This window comes from Pelophylax lessonae (assembly GCF_965119305.1).
Source record: "Pelophylax lessonae genome assembly, chromosome: 1".
Classification (NCBI taxonomy): domain Eukaryota; kingdom Metazoa; phylum Chordata; class Amphibia; order Anura; family Ranidae; genus Pelophylax; species Pelophylax lessonae.
Genome location: NC_138768.1, coordinates 376,019,960 through 376,039,890, shown reverse-complemented (window position 1 = coordinate 376,039,890; position 19,931 = coordinate 376,019,960). Strand labels below are relative to the sequence as shown.

Sequence of the window (19,931 nt, the reverse complement as noted above, 5' to 3'; positions counted from 1 at the left end):
AAGAAGGAACATCTTGTCCATTGGGTCTTTGAAGACTGGGATGTCTGCAATCAAAACAGTCAGGAATTTGTTGAGGGAAGAAATAGCCAGATACAGTGTCTTGAAAAAGTATTCATACCCCTTGAAATTTTCCAAATTTTGTCATGCTACAACCAAAAACAAAGTTATTTATAGGGATTTGTTGTGATAGACACAAAGTGGCACAAAATTGCGAAGTGGAAGGAAAATGATGCATGGTTTAATTTTTTTTTACAAATAAATATCTGAAAAAAGTGTAGCGTGCATTTGTATTCAGCCCCCTTAAGTAAATATACTCCTATTCTATAGAACCACTTTTCACTGCAATTACAGCTGCAAGTCTTTTTGGGTATGTGTCTACCAGCTTTGCACATCTAAAGTGAAATGTTTTGCCCATTCTTCTTTGCAAAATAGCTAAAGCTCTGTCAGATTAGACAGAGCGTCTGAACAGCAATTTTCAAGTCTTGCCACAGATTCTCAATTGGATTTAGGTCTGGACTTTGACTGGGCCATTCGAACACATGAATGTGCTTTGATCTAAACCATTCCCATTGTAGCTATGGCTGTATGTTTAGGGTTGTTGTCCTGCTGGAAGGTGAACCTCCGCCCCAGTCTAAAGTCTTTTGCAGACTTATAAGATTGCCCTATATTTGGCTCCATCCATCTTCCCATCAACTCTGACAAGCTTCCCTGTCCCTGCTGAAGAAAAGCATCCCTACAACATGATGCTGCCACCACCACAGTGGGGATGGTGTGTCCAGGGTGATGTGCAGTGTTAGTTTTCCACCACACTTCGTTTGCTTTTAGGCCAAAAAGTTAAATTTTCATCTAACCTGACCAGAGCGCCTTCTTCCACATGTTTGCCATGTCCCCCACATGGCTTCTCGCAAACTGCAAACTGGACTTTTTATGGCTTTCTTCTTGACCCTGTTCCATAAAGGATAGATTTGTGGCGTGCTTGACTAATAGTTGTCCTGTGGACAGATTGTCCAACCTGAGCTGTGGATCTCTGCAGCTTCTCCAGAGTTACCATGGGTCTCTTTCTGCTTCTCTGATTAATGCTCTCCTGGCCCGATCTGTCAGTTTAGCTGGACGGCCATGACTTGGTAGGTTTTCAGTTGTGCCATACTCTTTCCATTTTCTGATGATAGATTGAACAGTGCTCCATGTTCCAAGCTTAGAATTTTTTTTTTTTAAACCTAACCCTGCTTTAAACTTCTCCACAACTGTCTGGTTTGTTTCTTGGCCTTTATGATGCAGTTTGTACACAAAGGTTCTCTAACAAACCTCTGCGGGCTTTAAAGAACACCTGTATTTATACTAAGATTACATGTTGTACATTGTACATGTTGTACATTGTATTTACGAATTAGGCGACTTCTGAAGGCAATTGGTTCCACTAGATTCTGGTAAGGGGTATCAGAGTAAAAGGGCATGAAAACAATGCATGCCACACTTTTCAGATATTTCGTTGTAAAAAATTTTGAAAACCATTTTTAATTTTCCTTTCAATTCACATTTATGTGCCAGTTTGAGTTGATCTATCAAATAAAATCCCAATAAAATAAGTTTAAATTTTTGGTTGTAACATGACAAAATGTGGAAAATTTCACATGGTATGAATACTTTTTCAAGGTCCTGTACACCACTGGAACTTTCTTTTTGTGGTAAGCCTCCTCAACAGGGTACTGCTGAGCGAGCAATTTGAGTAAACAATTTGGCAGGCCACGGCCGGTGTATTGACGAACCTCCTGTACTATGGGTCTAGAAAAGGGTTTGCAGGCTTCCTACATTTGGAAAGAGATCCCATACTAGTAACCTTCTGTCCAAAAGGTAGAGAAGGCTATAATTTTATATAGGAACATACCTCATCCACCAAAACCTTAATGGTTTCTTTCAGTTCGGTAAGCATCGAAGGGGACTGCCTATTCTCCTACTAGGAGTTCTTCAACTCTTTAGATTCACCTTCCACTTAATTTTCCTCCTCCTCACCGTGGAGCAATTTTACAATGTTAGACAAATCAGACAATGACTTAGTACTTGCAATTCCTAGCGCAGGGATCTTTCCCCATTAGGTCAGCCACAGGCAGAAATATCCTCTTGTCAAAAAGAAGGATTGATGGCAACCCACAGGGTTAAGGGGGGACTCCGTGGAGTGGAGTCTGAGGTCCATAGCACCACTTTCCCAAGGAACCCTTATGCACATCTGCCAAGTGGGTAAGAGGATCCCTGAGCAGTACTCATGACTTGTGCTATGGAGCAGAAGGGCTAAAGCCATCCTGTGTCAACCAAATCAGAACTACTGGGTGACCTAGTGAAGGCTGTTACACAGACAAGGACCTCTAAATGAAGCAGGGAGTGCCTGAGCTGAAGTGTGCCTTGTCTGCAGGACAGTATGTACTCAAAATGGCACGTGGAGATTGAGGAGGGCTGAGATACCACCTACAGGGGCAGAACCGTATGCCTTAGTGAGCCGCGTGCATATGCAACAAAAATGGATTTTTGTAAGAACTTACCGTAAAATCCTTTTCTCTTAAGCTCATTGACAGACGTAGTCTTCTTGATTCTCAAGAGCTGGGTTATGTTGTCTCCGCAGGAGTAGGACTAGGCAGAATGACAAAACGTTCTGGCTCCACCCTAGGGGGCAGTCCCTGAGGGTATATCCTCCCTCTCTCTGCTACAGGGAATCAGTTCTGTTTAAAGCAGTACAGAGAAATTAACCCAACCCAACTCAATGATAGAGGGGCGGGTACTACGTCTGTCAATGAGCTTAAGAGAAAAGGATTTTACGGTAAGTTCTTACAAAAATCCATTTTTCTCTATCGCTCATTGACAGACGTAGTCTTCTTGATTCTCAAGAGCTGGGACATCCAGAAGCAGTGCCACAAATGAGGGGTGGGATTGACAAAATCAAATCCAATCTAGTAGGCCCAACCGGTGCCAAACTAGAAGTTTTAAAGGCTCATTATAAACAAAGAATGAGACTAAAGAAAAAATTTTCCAACGGAAAAAAACCCTCGAGGTAGACCACTGGTCTCCTCAAATTGCGGCCTGCAAAACCTTGCGGCCAAATGAGGCATCAGACGATGCCATTACATCAACTTTATAATGTTTAGAGAAGGTATGCACCGACGACCAGGTAGCCGCCTTGCACACCTGGACCACTGACGCCTGATGGCGAAAGGCCCATGACGCACTAAGTGCCCGAGTGGAGTGCGCCTTAACAGGGAACGGGGGCTCCCGACCCTTAATAGAATAAGCCTGCACTACCGTCTGTCTGATCCATCTGGAAATGGTCGCGGCAGATGCAGGCAACCCCTTTTTGGGTCCATCTGGGATCACAAAAAGTGAATCCGTCTTGCGAAACGAGTCTGTCGTTTTCAAGTATACCCTGATCGCCCGGACCACATCCAAGGAGTGCAAAGCAAATTCCCGAGGATGACTGGGCTTAGGACACAGGGAAGGTAATACAATTTCTTCATTCAGATGAAATTCTGAAACTACTTTTGGTAGGAAGGATGGATTCGGACGAAGAACCACCTTATCTCTATGAACCACCAGATATGGTGAACGACAAGATAATGCGGCCAGTTCTGACACCCTGCGTGCAGAAGTAATAGCCACCAAGAAGGCCACCTTCTGGGACAACGTGGGTAGAGGAATCTCCCTAATATCTTCAAAGGGAGGTTTCTGAAGAACCGACAACACTAAATTAAGATCCCAGGGGGGTAACGGCGCGTGCACTGGCGGAGCCAGATGTCGCACCCCCTGGATGAAATTCCGCACCAAGGAATGAGTAGCCAAAGGCTTCTGAAAGAAGATGGCTAATGCTGAGACCTGACCCTTGATAGTACTCAAGGCCAGTTTCTGCTCAACCCCTTGTTGCAGAAAAGCCAATATTCGACTAATCGAATAAGACCGAGGACGGAACCCCAAAGGTTCACACCATGCAATGTAGGACTTCCATGTGCGATGATAAATCTTTCTGGAAGTCGCTTTCCTTGCTTCAACTAGAGTAGGAATAACTGAAGCTGACAAACCTTTGTCCTTCAGCACCTGGGTCTCAATAGCCAGGCCGTTAAAGCCAGCGATCGTAAAGCAGGATGGAGGATCGGTCCCTGAGACAGTAGATCCTCTCTGAGAGGAAGTCTCCACGGGACGTCCGCCACCAGTCTGACCATGTCGGCGTACCAAGCTCGACGAGGCCAGTCCGGAGCTACCAGGATTACTGGGATTCCTTCCTCCTCTACCCTGCGAAGAAGTCTTGGCAGTAACGCGAGAGGAGGGAAGGCATATATTAGCTGGTATTGCCCCCACGGGGCGATCAGTGCGTCTGCGGTTTCTGCTAGAGGATCGCGGGAGCGAGCCACGAATCTCTGAACTTTCCTGTTGAATCGTGATGCCAACAGATCCACATCCGGGGTGCCCCACCGTAGGCACAACTGGTGGAAAACGTCTGGATGGAGGGACCATTCCCCCTGATCCAGGGTCTGACGGCTGAGATAATCTGCCTGCCAATTCTCCACCCCCGGAATGAACACCGCAGAGATTGCTGGAACAAATCGTTCCGCCCAGCGAAGAATGCAAGCCACTTCTTTGGCCGCTCGGACACTCTTGGTGCCCCCCTGGTGATTGACATAAGCCACGGCCGTGGCATTGTCCGACTGGATCCGAACCGGGCTGCCCTGGAGCTGCTCGGTCCAGTGAATCAGACAAAGTCTGATCGCTCTCAGTTCCAATACATTTATCGGTAATCTGGATTCTTCCGGGGACCAAAGTCCCTGGGCAGATAATTGACCGAGAATTCCTCCCCATCCGGATAGACTGGCATCCGTGGTCACTATCGTCCAATATATTGCCAGAAATGACTTTCCCTGGCTGAGCATTGGAGACCGAAGCCACCAAACCAGAGACTCTCTGGTCTGTTTGCTCAATCGTATCTGATTGTCCAGGGATTCCGGATTCCGATTCCATCTGAGGAGAATCTCTTGCTGAAGAATTCGGGTATGGGACTGGGCAAATGGGACTGCTTCGAATGAAGCCACCATCAACCCCAGAACCCTCATGCAAGTCCGAAGGGAAGACCAGCTGTTGGACAGTAACAACTGGACTGCTGATTGAATCTTTCGAAGTTTCCCTACCGGAAGAAACACTCTTGTCCTGACTGTGTCTAGAATTAGACCCAGATATTCGAGCCTCTGGGTGGGAACCAGAAAAGACTTTTGCTGGTTCACCAGCCACCCGAATTCCTGTAAAGAAATCATAGTAATTTCTATGTTTTGTAGCAAGGTCTGAGGAGACTCTGCATGAAGCAGAAGATCGTCTAGGTAACCTAGAATCGATATACCTCTTTGGCGCAGAAGTGCCAACATTGGGGCCAACACTTTTGTGAAGACCCGCGGAGCCGTGGCGAGACCGAAAGGTAACGCCACAAACTGATAGTGGTTCTCCTCTACGGAAAAGCGTAGAAAACGCTGATGTCCTGCGAAAATGGGAATGTGAAGATAGGCGTCCTTGATGTCTATGGACGCTAGGACATCCCCTGGATGCAGGAAGGCTGCTACCGTGCGAATGGACTCCATTCTGAATCTTCTTATGTTGACGAAAGAATTGAGTGCTCTTAAGTCCAGAATTGGACGCACTTTGCCCTCTTTCCTTTGTTGTAGTAGATCTGTGACTGCTCTCCGCAGATCTTCTAGACGATCCGGAGATAGTCGGATATTGGAAGGGAAGAATCGCGCCGGTGGGAGAGATCGAAACTCGATCTTGTACCCTGACTTTATGACTTCGCAAACCCATTTGTCCGGGATTCTGGAAAGCCATGGATCCGGGAACCGGCGAAGACGTCCCCCCACCCCAGTTATGGGTGGGGGCGCACCTTCAGGCTTTGGATGGTTTATCTTCAGGTCTGGAGGGGGCGGGCTTTTGCTTGCCCGACCAACGACCCCTGATGCCTCCTGTAGGAACCTTGGAGGACTTAGTTTTTTCACCCGCTGGATGAAAAAACCTCTTGTGAGCAGAAAAAGAAGGCCCTCGTCTTTGACGAGTTCCTCTACCTTTAAAATTTTGCGGTAAAAAGGTGCTTTTTCCACCGGTGAGATCCTTAATGATCTCATCTAAGTTGGCTCCAAATAGACGTTCTCCTGAAAAGGGGATATTAGCCAATGCTTTTTTGGAACCTTGGTCGGCTATCCAACCTTTTAGCCACAGTGTACGCCTGAGAACCACTGCTGAGACTGATGCTCGCGCCATTAATGGAGTGGCGTCTAACGCCGCATCACATACAAACTGTAACCCCTGTATCATTTGCTCCAACAAATCTGATACCGCCTGAGGGACTTCTTCTAAGTCCCGGCGTAACCACTTGGTCCATTCAGTTACAGCCTGCGAAACCAGACCAATAGCAATTATTGGCCTGAAAGCTGATCCAATCAAGGAAAACATGGTGCGAGACATAGCTTCTATCTTGCGATCCACTGGATCTTTAAAAGACGGAGCGTCTTCTAAAGGAATAACCGTGGCTTTATTCAATCTAGCAATTGGTGAATCCACCACAGGTGGTTCTGTCCATTTCTTAATAAGGGTTTCCTCAAACGGATAACGCCTGTCAATGCGTTTGGAAATATTAAAAGTGCGTTTTGGCAGACGCCATTCTTCATCGATTGGATTGCCAAAACATTTGGGCAATGGAAAAACCTTTGCTACTTTGATGCGCTTTTTAGTCCCAAAAGGGATCTCAGTTTCAGCTATTTCTGATGGAATACCCTGTAACCTTAAAGTCTCTTGAACAGATACAATGAGTGCGTTTACCAACGCTTCCTCTCGGGCTATGGCAGATGCCGAAACATCCTCCTCACTGTCTGAAGAGACAGGACCCGAGACACCAATACCAGATGAAGTACCTGCAACTGCAGAAATAGGCTCAGAGTCTGAATCCGAGGTTTCAGATAATAAGGGGTTAGGCGGGGGTCGCTTTCTTGCGCCCTGTCCCTGACAAGCCACTTCCACCCGGGACACAAAAGTTTCCATAATGGCTGACAAAGATTCAATTGTCAATGGGGTGCTGGAGGATCCCGCAGACCCCTCGAGGGGATCCGGAGGAGATACATGAGTGGCAGGGTCCATGTTAATACAGGACACTTTGCCAGCAATAAACAAAAAAACCCTTTTTTTTTTTTTTTTTTTGTGTGTCTCCCCCTAGCGCAATAGCGCCCCTCAGAGTACCTGCTTCTCGATCCCAGAGAGAGAGAGAGAGGGACCCCCAAGGCTCACCAACCGATGCAGTGCAGTTTCCAACAAACTGCAGCCAGCGTCTGTCTTACACAAACTGGAAGGAGCTGTTTGCTTTTTCCCGGGCAGAAGGCGTGGCTCCGCCCCCTGTGTACGCCTTCCGGCGTTCCCAGCCCTCCACGAGGAAGCTGGGCTCACAAAACATGGCCGCCCCCATAGAAGAGACATAAGACTCCAAAAACATGGCGGCCGGCGTGACCTGAGGACATACATGCATTCGGTCTACGGCAAAATGGCGGCGGACCGCCGATATCGTCTTCCCAGCACATCCACCTGCACTCTGCTGAGAGGTGACATATGGATCTACAGAGATACACTGCACATAAGGTAGGATAATACCTCCTATGTTTGCTGTAATGTTACAGTCTGCTGGGTAGAGTGTTAGCTCTTGAACCAAGTCCACTTCCCACAAACACATGCTGTATTACAAGGGGGACTTGTAAGTGTCAGATATATACTGACCATATCTGGAGGGGCCCATAATATATACTGCCTCATAAATGAGGAAAAAAGGAACGTTTTACTCACCATACCGAACCGACAGGCACCCTCTCTTCATAATACCCTCTCCACCGAGGTGGGGGTTTGTGGACGCCTCGACTCTCTGGTCCTGGCGTCCAAGCGAGCTTTTAACTCGCAAAGTCAGTCCCTTTACTGGGACTCCGTCGCGGCCGACTCAGCGCACTGGTCTGCACGCGCTTTTAGGCAGAAACCGGGGTGACCACTGGATCTCACATCCAGCCCGTCGCCCGGCCCCGCAAACTTACTTGAATATGTCGCGGCCGACCAAGCGCAATGCCTGGTCTGCACGCGCTCGTAGGCCGGCTGGGGTGACCACAAGTGTCGCCCAGTCCGGCATTTTTGCTTGAAGATCTCACAGGAAAAAAACACTGGAGAAAACTACCTAAAAAATGTATTTTTCTTAAAGAAAAAAAGTCTTGCCAGGACCAAAAGATCCCAGCAAGGAACTTAGGTCCTTACTCCTGACTAGACAGAAAAAAACTGATTCCCTGTAGCAGAGAGAGGGAGGATATACCCTCAGGGACTGCCCCCTAGGGTGGAGCCAGAACGTTTTGTCATTCTGCCTAGTCCTACTCCTGCGGAGACAACATAACCCAGCTCTTGAGAATCAAGAAGACTACGTCTGTCAATGAGCGATAGAGAAATTTACCTAAGCAGAAAGTTGTGCACAGTACAATAGGGCAAAAACTAATTTAAGTGACTCATGCACCTGCATACTGCTCCTGGTCTACCCCTATGCACTTAAAGACCTAGCGCCCAGGGATTACCCCTAAACTTAAAAAAAAAAAAAGGGGGGAAAGTGGTAGGATGGGACCCCCCACAGAGGGAGAGGTAAAGCCCCAGACTCACTACTCCAGGAAACTGGCACCTCTTCAGGTGGAAACTCCCCACTTTGCTCTTTGAGAGGGCATATCCTGTGTCTCCTCCATTGAAGGGGTCTTCAGGGACTGGGTCGTACTGGTGCAGATAACCACTGCCCAGGACCTGTAGAGCACCCTGTGGCTAACTGCACTATGCTTTACAAAAACGTTCAGACTATCCCTGCATCTTCCACAGGATGGGGTCGGGGTCTGGGTACGGTTTCTTGAAGCACTGCTGAGGGGGTCACTAATCCAGAAGCTGTGGGAGAACCGACAGATGCCGCCTGGATCAAAAAGGAATTTCTTTGTATGAAGAACATGTAGAGTCTTCCTAACCCTCCAGGAAAAATTAGAAATAAGCCCAAAGCTTAATCTCAGTAGATGGTCATCCATCACCCAAGGACACTAGCAAAAAAACAAATTGCTTGGTGTGGGAGGGGTTATATGGGTTGCCCCAAAATAGTGTTTGCCAATGTCCTCACCTGAAGGTTGCACCATAAAACCCATGGTCTATGATTAATGAAGCCTGTGCCCTGTACTGTTGATTAAAAATGGAGTGATTTCACCACAAAATGTCCAGCATACGCTTTATCGGCTAAAGGTTAGCCTAGACTAAGGAACGCTGTATAAAAATTCCCCTTACATACAGGTCGGCCAAAGACAAGAGCTTCTGAAGATGGTATACACACAGGTGAGCGGTCTCAGTTTTGGTCTGGATAACTCCTCAAGGAATCCTCAGATATACTGGTCTGAGCTGAATAGCAGAGTCATGTGTAAGCTGGAATGCTACTGAGGCCTGGGGAAAAAGATGATAAAGACAAACGATCTAGTTGACAGGAAAACGGTCAACATGATATCACCTGACCTTTCCTTGGACCTTTACGAAGGGCAATGAATGAATCTGTTTGACTGCAGCTGTCAAATTAAGATACTTCTCAACAGTCCAATCCACATCTAATGTGTGAAGGGCCTTGTCTCCTGGTAACAGAGACTTGGGGGGAAAAAAAGGCAAAAAACAATGCCGTGCAGCTGATGTCAAGGATCCGCATATTATGAAGTACCAGAAACAACTCCCTTAAAAAAAAAAAAAAAAAAAAATTGAGCCAGCTATTCTGAGATCTTTTTAGCGGAAGTATTGGTATCAAGAACACCACACCTAATGAAGCAAAGCGACATGGAATTTTGTAAGCGTAACGCATAGGGCGGAGCCTAGTGACATTACTTCCGGTCCAGAGCGGAAAGCCAGAAGTCTTTGTTCTCTATGCTGGCAATGAGTCTGACTCAAAAATAGAATGTGAGTGCATTTTTACTGCAGTTACCATTAAACTACTACATTATTGGAGGCCTTCTCTTCTTACCTTTGCTTTGAAAACAAGTGAGGTGTCTGATGTCATACATTTATGAGTAATGAGTTATGAGTTAATAGAGGACCTGCCACTATTCAACAGTATTTCTCATACCATTGTTCTGGGGAGCCTGGTGAATGGATGGAGTAATCAATGTCCAGTGAAAGCGCTTTGTGAGCTGTATATTCATTTATATAGGGCCAAGATTCAGGTTAGCAGGCATTTCTATTGGTGGTGTTGCACGCAATTAAAGATTTATCGTCACGTGATGAATAAATGTATAATCAGAGGACTATGGGATTCAGGTTAGCAGGCATTCCTATTGGTGGTGTTGCACGCAATTAAAGATTATCTTCACATGATGAATAAATGTATAATCAGAGGACTTTTTTTTTGTCCAATGTAAGATACTGAGGATTTTTTATCTTTATTCTGTAGTTATTTATGTGCTGTAGGTAGAGTATCGCAACACAGTTTATCATTGTTTATTGCTATTGGTGTGGGACCACATTGTGTTCATATCACTATTTTATTTAATAGGGTCCCATGTATGCAGGGTCAAGCACCGAAAAGACATTACGTGTTCATCCATCTTCATTGAAGCGGGTACTAGGTTCTATTCATTTTAGCGTCCTTGTTGGAGAAATGAATCCAGATAATACCAATCTCCAGATTCCTACTGGAACCATTTGAGAATCTGGCTATAATATGCAGAGAGCTGCACATCAGTGACCATAACCTTCAGACACTGGTAAAAAGGACAGGAGGTACTTAAAGAAGAGGAATGGTTACATAAAGGGATGACTTCCTGTTTTTTTTCCAGTGTCCATACACCTTTAGGTGGCGCATAACCCAGGTAGTCATGATTTATAGCCTGCTCTGTGTACTGTGATGTACGGAAAAGAAATACTAGTTGCCTTGCTGGCTCTAGCTTTAATACCGATACTAACCTAAAATGGAGTATACACATCAGGAATGTCAAAGCTCATATTTCGCAATTCCAAGTTTGTGACTTATAGTACTGGAGCCACTGGTTCAGCATTACTGCCAGAGAACTAGTATTTTCAGGAGGGTATGAAGGGAAGCTTCCATACTTCTGCTGTATAGGTTTTCATTATGGGCTTCCTTTAGTAGTTTGTGATTAAGAGCAAGGGTAAGCTTTCAGAATCTGGTAAGTTTTGAGAGTTAGATAAGGGATTAGTACTGAGAAGGTCAAGATCCCAAGCTGGCCCCTTACTGGTAAACACTTTAGTGTGACCGATAAAAAAAAAAAAAAGACTTTTCTGAACTTGTTTTCAGTGCTAAAAGCCCTGTGCTGTGCCAAAAACTACACATGTACTAGTCACAAAATGTAATTTGTGATGGATGAGCCCAATTTTTTTTCCCCAGAACTACATTTCCTCTCTTCTCTCCTAGTCAGTTCAGTAACCAGCAGTACCATTGTTGCTGCTCATATGAAATGCATTAGCATATTACATAACTTTTTTGAACTGTGGTAATAAAGTAAATGTTAAAAAAAAAAAAAAATTGCATACCAATTAGTTCAATGGCACTAGCATCACAAACCTTTTCTGGCAGCTGTGACTCAACTTCTTTCTTCAGTCGTCTCAGCAAAAAGGGCCGCAACACTTTATGCAGACGCCGGATGATCAATATAGTTTCTTCTTCATTTAAATCCACCTTTAACAGTATAAAGACTATTTAGTGAATTCTATTTGATGGGCATAGAAAATACACAACACAAATGCTTTTAAAGTAACCTACTAAAAGATATATTTGTAAACCTCTTCACACCAGTGTAGCAAGGCAAATATTTGCCATTAAGTGAGTTTTCCATCTTTCTGCTCCCCTTTATTGTGGATATTAGCTGTAGCAATAAAATCCATTACTATAAATCAGTGACAGCATACCAAGATATCTTTTGTTGTCTGCTAGCACAGATCTGCTTGGTCTGGTGTAAGGATCTAAAAAAGGGAAATGTTACAATTTTCTCTCTGGGGAAGAATTCTCTCCTGCAGGTGCTCAGTATAATAAATCAGGACACAGAACATAAGCAGAACCAGATCCTGATGGGCTCAGAAAGAGATTTTAATCCAAAAATGCATTATTAAGGATTTCTAGTTTTTGAGCTTTTGCTTAATACCATCACAAAACAATTTTTTTTGCTGCTAGAAATGATGACACCAAAATGCGGTTTTCTTTTTGGTTTCTTTTTTTTAGACTAACATGGCTACAGTGTTCACACAGAAAACCCATGCATTAAAAATGTAGAATTTCCCATCTTAACTCCTTTCCGACAAGAAAGCGCACATAAAGCAACTGTGTCTGATCACCTTTTGACTTAGATTGGTTGATTAGAGTCAAAGCGAGGCACTTCAACAACAAACTGACTGGTCTAGGGAGGCAGGTTTCCTCCTTGTCCGGTGTCTAAATAGAGTTAGGAGGAAGTTCAGATAAACAAAACCTTATACTAGATTTATATACCAAAAAGACTGAGAAAACGAGGCACATTCACTCCGTAACACTTATACGAAATTAGCTGAATTTCTTTATTATTAGTTATAGAAAAGGAACATTTTTTGCCACCACCAAAAAAAGGAAAGCTCTCATTAAAAAAGCTCACAAATTTAAGGTAACCCCACATTTAAACAGCATACCCTAGCAGATGCAAGTAATTCTTATGTTGTGCTTCTTTCCTCTTCAGGAAAAAACACCCAGGTCAGTCCATAGGGTCTACATGTATATCCAATTTAGTGTTAAAGCATAACTGAAGGCACAGCTTTATTTTGGTTCTGGATAGCGTGGAGAGGGATTAGAACCCCTATCAGGTTTAAAGCACCGTACACAGGAGTGGAAATTCGGCCGGGAATTTTCGTCCGACCTGCCGATTTTCGGCTTGTTAGTATGATGCTTCCGACAACCGACTCCGACTTTTCGGCCGAAAAAATCCTGGTGTGCATGCTATATAATTTTTGTTGACCATCAAAACACGTCCGATTTTCGTCTCATTAGTACAGATTTCGATGGGGAAAAATCTTATGAGCAAGACTAGGCATGCTCAGAGATGAAAGAACACATACAAAGCAATCCAACACATGACATCACTTCTGAAGTAGAATTCTGTCGTGCGGGAAAATTCGTGTGAAGTCTAGAGCACATTCCAACCAACAGACATGACTCTGGACAAAAGACGGAGGACCGGTTGGCGGAAATTCGTTGCGTGTGTACGAGGCTTTAGTGCTGTCTGTGCCTGTTAGGGAGATTCACCCTCTCTATTTGTCCAGTTTACCATGATCATTGGGGTTGTCCCTAGAAAAGTAAAAAAAGAGGGGACATGTTCCAATGGGGACACTAGTTCTGGTAACCTGGGGGTCCCCAAGAAATTCCCATTCACTTCCTGTTTGGCTATGGGACAGGAAGTGAATGGGAAATCTCTGCTATGGCACACATGGCGAAAAGTAAAAATCTTACAGAGGTTATATAACCCTCCCTTGATATATCCTAAATTAAAAAAGGTTTGCCTAGAAAAAAGTTAGTATTTCCAATATCTCACTAGTAAACACTGTAGGGCTAAATTAGCCAAAATGACAGCGTACCAAGTGATTGCTGACTCATCTCTTGGCGGTTTGATTCAAGTGACCCAGATAAAAGCATAAAAGATTTTTGGAGGAAAGGACCCCAAATAAGAAAGTCACAACAGTACTGTGCAGCTTAATCATGGGATAATTTTAATCAAATCTTTAGAAGTACAAAAAACACTGGTTAAAAAAAATCCACCAACACCTTCACCTAGGTGAAAAATGAAGAGCCCATTCTCCTGGATTCTGCTGCTAATGACTGAGTAAAGATGCTTGCCAATTTTCCACACCAGGAATGCACACAGTGGAGCTCGCCAGAACGTGAAGTTATGACGAAAATAAGATCAGGTACACTTCCTCCTGAGCAGCTTCTTGTCCCTCCTTGCTGGTTGATGTATGCCACCACTCTGGCATTGTCAAACTGTACCCTGTCTTGTCGGCTCTAAAAAGGCAGGCAGTCAGACAGACAGACCAGTGTAGGAAAGTTAGTCGAATCATCTAAAAGTTCAGGATGTTGATCAGCAACCTCTGGCTTCACCTATGACCACATTCATCTAATCATATAATCAAGAGGTTTTACAGAATACCTCCCCAGCTTGCAGACTGGAATCCATAATCAAGACCTTCCAATTCATCGGAAGGAAGGATTTGCTTGTATCCAGCATCTGTGCTGATATCCACCATTCCATAGCAGACCTGGTCTTGGGAGTTAGATGTACTGGCAGATGAAGGGATACCTGGTGTTTGTCCCGTACCAACGCTAGAAGCCCCCCTGATGAAGAAGCAAAGCCTTTACTGTCTGGCTGGACTGCATCCTGAATGTTTGTATTTAAAGCAACTTTTTGAGACACTAAAGGTCCAGAACTGGTCCCACATCTACCAACACAGGTATGATGACCCCTTGGAACAGCAGTTTTTTCCAGGACTGCAAAAAAAACTGCTCTGTTTGGTTTGGGAACCATAAACAGGTTTGTAATAGAAGCCATGAGATCTCTCCTCTTCCAGCAGAGGTACAATGACCCCTTGGAGACAGCAGTTTGTCCAGGGCCGCAAAGAAAAGCTTTTTTTTTTTTTGTGGACCTGAAGATACTCGTGAGCATAAGGTGGAGGGAAAAAACAGCAAAGCTCCAGTCTGTAGTCTCTGGAAACTAAGTTGCAGACTGGAGTGCAGGTGGCTGCGAAGGTCAATAGACTTTCCCCCAACTGCATAAGTGAGGGCACCCCTTCCCTGTGAGGAGGATTTGAACGGAAGCCTCTTAATCCACCTCTTGCAGAGAAGTTCTGCTGACCAACACTTATGCCAGAGGATTCATCTCATGTTAACAGACATAAGCCCACCCCTGAAAGCTGCCTTCTAGAGTCTTACAATGCATCCACAGAGAAATTCAAAGCCTTTAGAAAACCTTCCAGCCACTAAAACCAAGCGAATTTCAAGGAAGAGGATTCTGGCAACAGTAACTTAAAGTGATTGTAAACGCAGAGGTATTTTTTTTTATCTTCAAGTATTCTATGCATGAAGATAAACAACCTTCTGTGTGCAGCAGCCCCCCTCAGCTTCCTTCATACATACCTAAGCGCCATCTTAATTCAGCGATGTTGCAGCAGTGTCTCAGCTGCCAGGACTCCCCTCCTCATTGGCTGACACAGCAGCGTGGTGCCATTGGCTCCTACTGTTGTCAAAGACAGTTAGCCAACGAGAAGAGGAAGAGGGAGTGGCCGGACCGTGGCTACGCGTCTGAATGGACACACGGAGCTGTGACTCAGCTCAGGTGCCCCCATAGCAAGCTACTTGCTGTAGGGGCACCCAACAAGAGGGAGGGGCAAGGAGCACCGAAGAGGGACCCGAGAAGAGGGGAATCCAGGCTGCCCTGTGCAAAACCACTGCACAGGGCAGGTATAACTTTTTTCTTTCCTTTTAGTTAAAAATACCGGACTTTTTCTATCACTTAGATTAGGTTAGAGCCCACCATGGTCTTTTGTGTGAGACACCGGATTCCTTCTAAGGAGGACTTGTCGTCACAGAGGATTCTGGATCCTCAACAGATCCATCATCTTTTTCATCCAGGGGAATTTTTAGGACACCTACATCCTACACTCATATTTGCACTCCTTTCTCTCCAAGCCATTGAGAACATCAAAAAGCTGACTATGCAGCACAGATATGCCTACCTTGACATTCCTACCTTGACAAAAATGAAGCGGAAGACTAACTCTGAAAGTAGAAATACTTGCGGTGTTGTGCCTGGGTTGTGAAACCAGAGACTGCTGTGTGCAGGGCTTGTAGGCAGAATAGCAACAAACAGTATGTGGCATGGTGCAAAAAAATTCCCATGCTGTGCAGCTCAGGAAGCAGTGACGCACGTGTTGCTGTGCTAAGGGCTGGCTGAAAATGGTGCCTTCACATGCGCATATGCGTGCAATGATGTTACCGCCCCTTTTGCCCTTGGTCGCTGCAATAGTTTGCTTCTACAGCAAAAACTGTCTGTAAAAATCCCCTACAGGGAAACACTGCCCAAGGGACTGCCACATTGATCCACTATAAGCAGAGGCATTTTTCATGTCCATAGCTGCAGGGCCAGCAAGCTTCGTCCACACATCCTTTCAAATGACAAATTGGATGCCAAAGTACAGGAGGTCTTAAATCAATGGCTTCATTGTGAGGAGAGCTTTTGGGGAGGTTTGGTTTTACCTAAGCCATGGTTTAGAAGTTGACACCTAAAAGATACAGAGTATTAATTTGAGTAGCAGAATTAGGCTTTTTTGGGGTAGGAGTACCTCTCCCCCAGTGACTTCATTGATTCATTTATCAAGGGATTCCCCGAACAAGCATTTTCCATTCATTTGTCCAATCCAGTAATAGTCTACAAAAAAAGGCTGTGTGCACTTTTGGCCCAAAAGAAAAAAAATAAAACAAAAAACAGGTGGGAATGCATCATCTGGGAGGCGCGATACAGTTATCTCAACTTCCTAAGACTAAGTCTAAATAGAAGAGGAAAAACCGCCAAATTAAAATTGCTTGTGCATACAAAAAACAGACCTAAAATATCAGGAATTATCACAATAGTAAACACCTCCTAAATGCTCGGACTATAAAACATCTTAATACGCACTGCGGATTTTGCTATGTAAAGACAGGAACTGGTGCCAACATCCAGGGAAACCCTCTCTTACCTTATCCATGATGCTAGGCCTACTGAAAATTCAGATTTAGCCAGTCATGGCAGTGGGCATAGTGTAGAAGGGGTCTTCAGGGTCCAGGAACTATAGAAATAAAACTTTGGCGGTGTACCTGTACAGCATCCTGTGGATAACTACATACAGTACGTTACACTACGTACCAAGGTGAGCGGCTAACATAAGATCTAGTGCCTGAAGCAAACGTTACTGGCTACAGTCCCCAAGGTACTGAGAGCAATCAATCCGGAAACTGTAAGAAAGCCAAGCTAAGCAGTCAAGATCTTGAGAAGATTCAGAAAAAAAAAATGAATGGTTTAAAAAAGAAAAAAAAACACTACTACTCCAGAGGTGAACAGGACCATCGCTTAAGAACACTAGCAAAAAAAAAAAAAAAACGAGTTTCACAGAGTGGGCTTGGTTATAAGAGTAGGCTCTAGGGGGCCATAGCAAGCTTTTTGCCAATGTACAATTTCCAAGCAATAACCCATGGTCTATTAAAACAAGTCACATGCCCTGTACTGTAAATTGACCTCTAACAAGTTCACCAAGATAGAGCTTTAACAGCAACAATTGCTTCTGTGCAATGTCACCATCACAAATATTCTACCATAATCAAAAATTAGATTTTTTTTTATTGTGTTTTGGATGTCTTGTTGAACTGTAACCAACTTTTAGATATATTTTAACGGTCATTACCCTCTCTCCAGTCATGGCAAAAGGGGCATTAAACCACTGCTCAAAGGTGCTGCAGCTTTTGAAGATGGTAGGCAACAAGAAATTCAGAAGGGCCCAAAGCTCTGGCAATTTGTTCTGCAGTGGGGTGCCTGTTAGCAAGATTCGCCTTGGAGCCACATAGTGCGTGTTTAACACCTGGGTTAACTTGCAGTGATGATTTTTCATACGATGTCCTTCATCTACAATCATGTACTTCCATCGGATCTAAGAGGGGGGAAAAAAAAAAAAGAGAACTTGAAAGCAGGTCTACTGCTAAGCACGGTTTTTTCCTAAAATTATCATACAACACAAATTGTATGTTACCAACATTTCATACTTCTGATCTAGGTCTGTGTTACCATGTACTTGTATTAAAAAGGTAAACTGTTCTCTTTTCATTACTTTCCCTGTGTGATCAGTTTTCCTCTTTGCATTCTACTTGTGAGCACTACCTGCCTGAACTCCTATGGTCAGACATCTGCTGACATGTCCACCTATATAGCTAATCACCAGGATGATCAGTTTACTGCCGCTTCTCTGGCTCCTGCTGACACAGCTCCCTTCAGTCTCCACCCTCACCTCTATAAGCTCCTTATGCAGCTGAAACAGATCATGTGATCATTTACAAAAAAAAGGATTTAGAATGAGATTGTATGTTGAATTTGCAAGGGGTTTCAAGTATATGTGTAGATAAAAGAAGCTGCGTCATGCGACATGTCTTTGACATGTGTGACCATGACTAGCTCTTGCAAACAAGCTGTGTGAAAGTAAAAAAAAAATATTACAGACACTATTTATCATATACAGATTTTGCATATTTGCTGCATCCCAACCACACAGAAAACTATTACTAGCTTATATATTTAGTGATTTCAAGAGATCCCAAACAAAGCAATTTCTGCTGATTTTTTAGGAGTTCTCCTTTAAATCTACATATAGGTCATAACACACATTTTTTAAAACAAAAAAAACTAAAATTTAAATATATGCATGTGTTAAGAGATTGAAGGAGATGTTTTCCTTTTTTTTGCTTTGCAATTAAGCTGCAAAGCCTGTGATTGAAGTGTGAAACAATTCTAATGTGAATGTGTCACAGAGGCATATCTACCCAAGGAGCAATGTGTTACATCACATGAGCATAAATATCTAGAGACAAATGTACCAACTGTAGTCTGAGAATTAGCCTATTCAAATAATAAATACATTTTATCTACAACTTCCATGAAGCATTAGCATATGAATAAATTGTTTGGCTATCTACTCCACCTTCCCAGGATGCAGTTGTTTTGCCAGACTTCCTGAGCCCTTGCCAACAACTTCAAATAAAATTTGAATGTATCACTTAATCCTTCTGAACATGGATTCATGCATTAATGGGATTAAAACCCAGAGCAGAGTCTATCTAAAAAAAATAAAAAAAAGGTGGTACTGGCCAAACTGTACACAGCATCATGAGAGGGCAATCAAGAGTTGCATGATGAGTTTGTCTTTTGCTACCTATTGTGGATCAAGGCAGTACAATGCTCCCCTGATTGCACATTAGAAGAGGCTAAGCTACAAATTACCCATACAGGATGCATCACGAAAAAAAAAAAAAAAAATACTACGGGATGTTTAAATTTTTTATGGTACTGATTAACTTCTTGGCTTAGAAAGCTCACTATGCATTGCAGACTACATAATACTGTAAGTCCTAGTGCCTTTATAGTTCTTCTCCCACGGTTGAAACAAACAGAGGACATGCTTTTATTGGTTTTGTATTAAACCAGCATAGCAGGGTGTGGGAGGTGACACGCTGCTGAGATTTCAATAATAACTTAATGATAAACATGAGCTCCTTGCATATGCTTCTAAGTCACTGATCCAAGGTTCTTTTTGGATAATTGAACTGACTATGGTACACTACAACAATCTGTCTGTAGATGCAGAATAGCATGCTTGTTCTACTTACTGTGTAACTTAAGTCTTTAATCCTCTGCATTGTGTAAAAAGGCTGTGTGATCCTGTATGCACAGATCCTCCCCCTCCTGCATGTTCACTCTGGACAAGTCCAGATAAGAACAGTAAGTGTAGTTCAGCTGCACATGCTCAGTTTGGTCTTTATTGCTCAGAGAACACTTCCTGGTTTTAGCGGAGCTATTCAGGTCACATGGCATTAACATCACACATGTGGGCGTGTATACAGATCCTAAACGACAGCCCAGTCCCTCCTCCTCCTCCATGCCAAGTAACTAAAAAAATACAGTGGGGGGGGGGGGGGGGGATGTCACATCTTGATTGATGGATGATCTTTGTTTTTCTTGGGAGGGTACATGTGATCAGGACAGGGCCAATCAGCACTGTTCAGAAAGAATTAAGGGTCTGCAAGCCTGATAGGACAATCGTGAGAGAAATGAAAACTCCTCCTACAAACTACCCGCACTCAC

At 44.0% G+C, this 19,931-nt stretch overlaps 1 protein-coding gene across 2 annotated transcripts in view; it reads right to left on the bottom strand.

Annotated features, from left to right (window-relative positions):
* SMARCA2 (SWI/SNF related BAF chromatin remodeling complex subunit ATPase 2) overlaps positions 1–19,931 on the bottom strand; it is a 300,239-nt gene that overhangs the window by 171,510 nt on the left and 108,798 nt on the right. For both annotated transcript variants that reach the window (XM_082242988.1, XM_082242989.1), the window contains exons 18-19: positions 17,488–17,730; positions 11,603–11,716 (exon numbers count right to left, since the gene is read on the bottom strand). In XM_082242988.1, the coding sequence (XP_082099114.1) occupies positions 11,603–11,716; positions 17,488–17,730 (357 nt within the window). The remainder of the gene's footprint in view (positions 1–11,602; positions 11,717–17,487; positions 17,731–19,931) is intronic.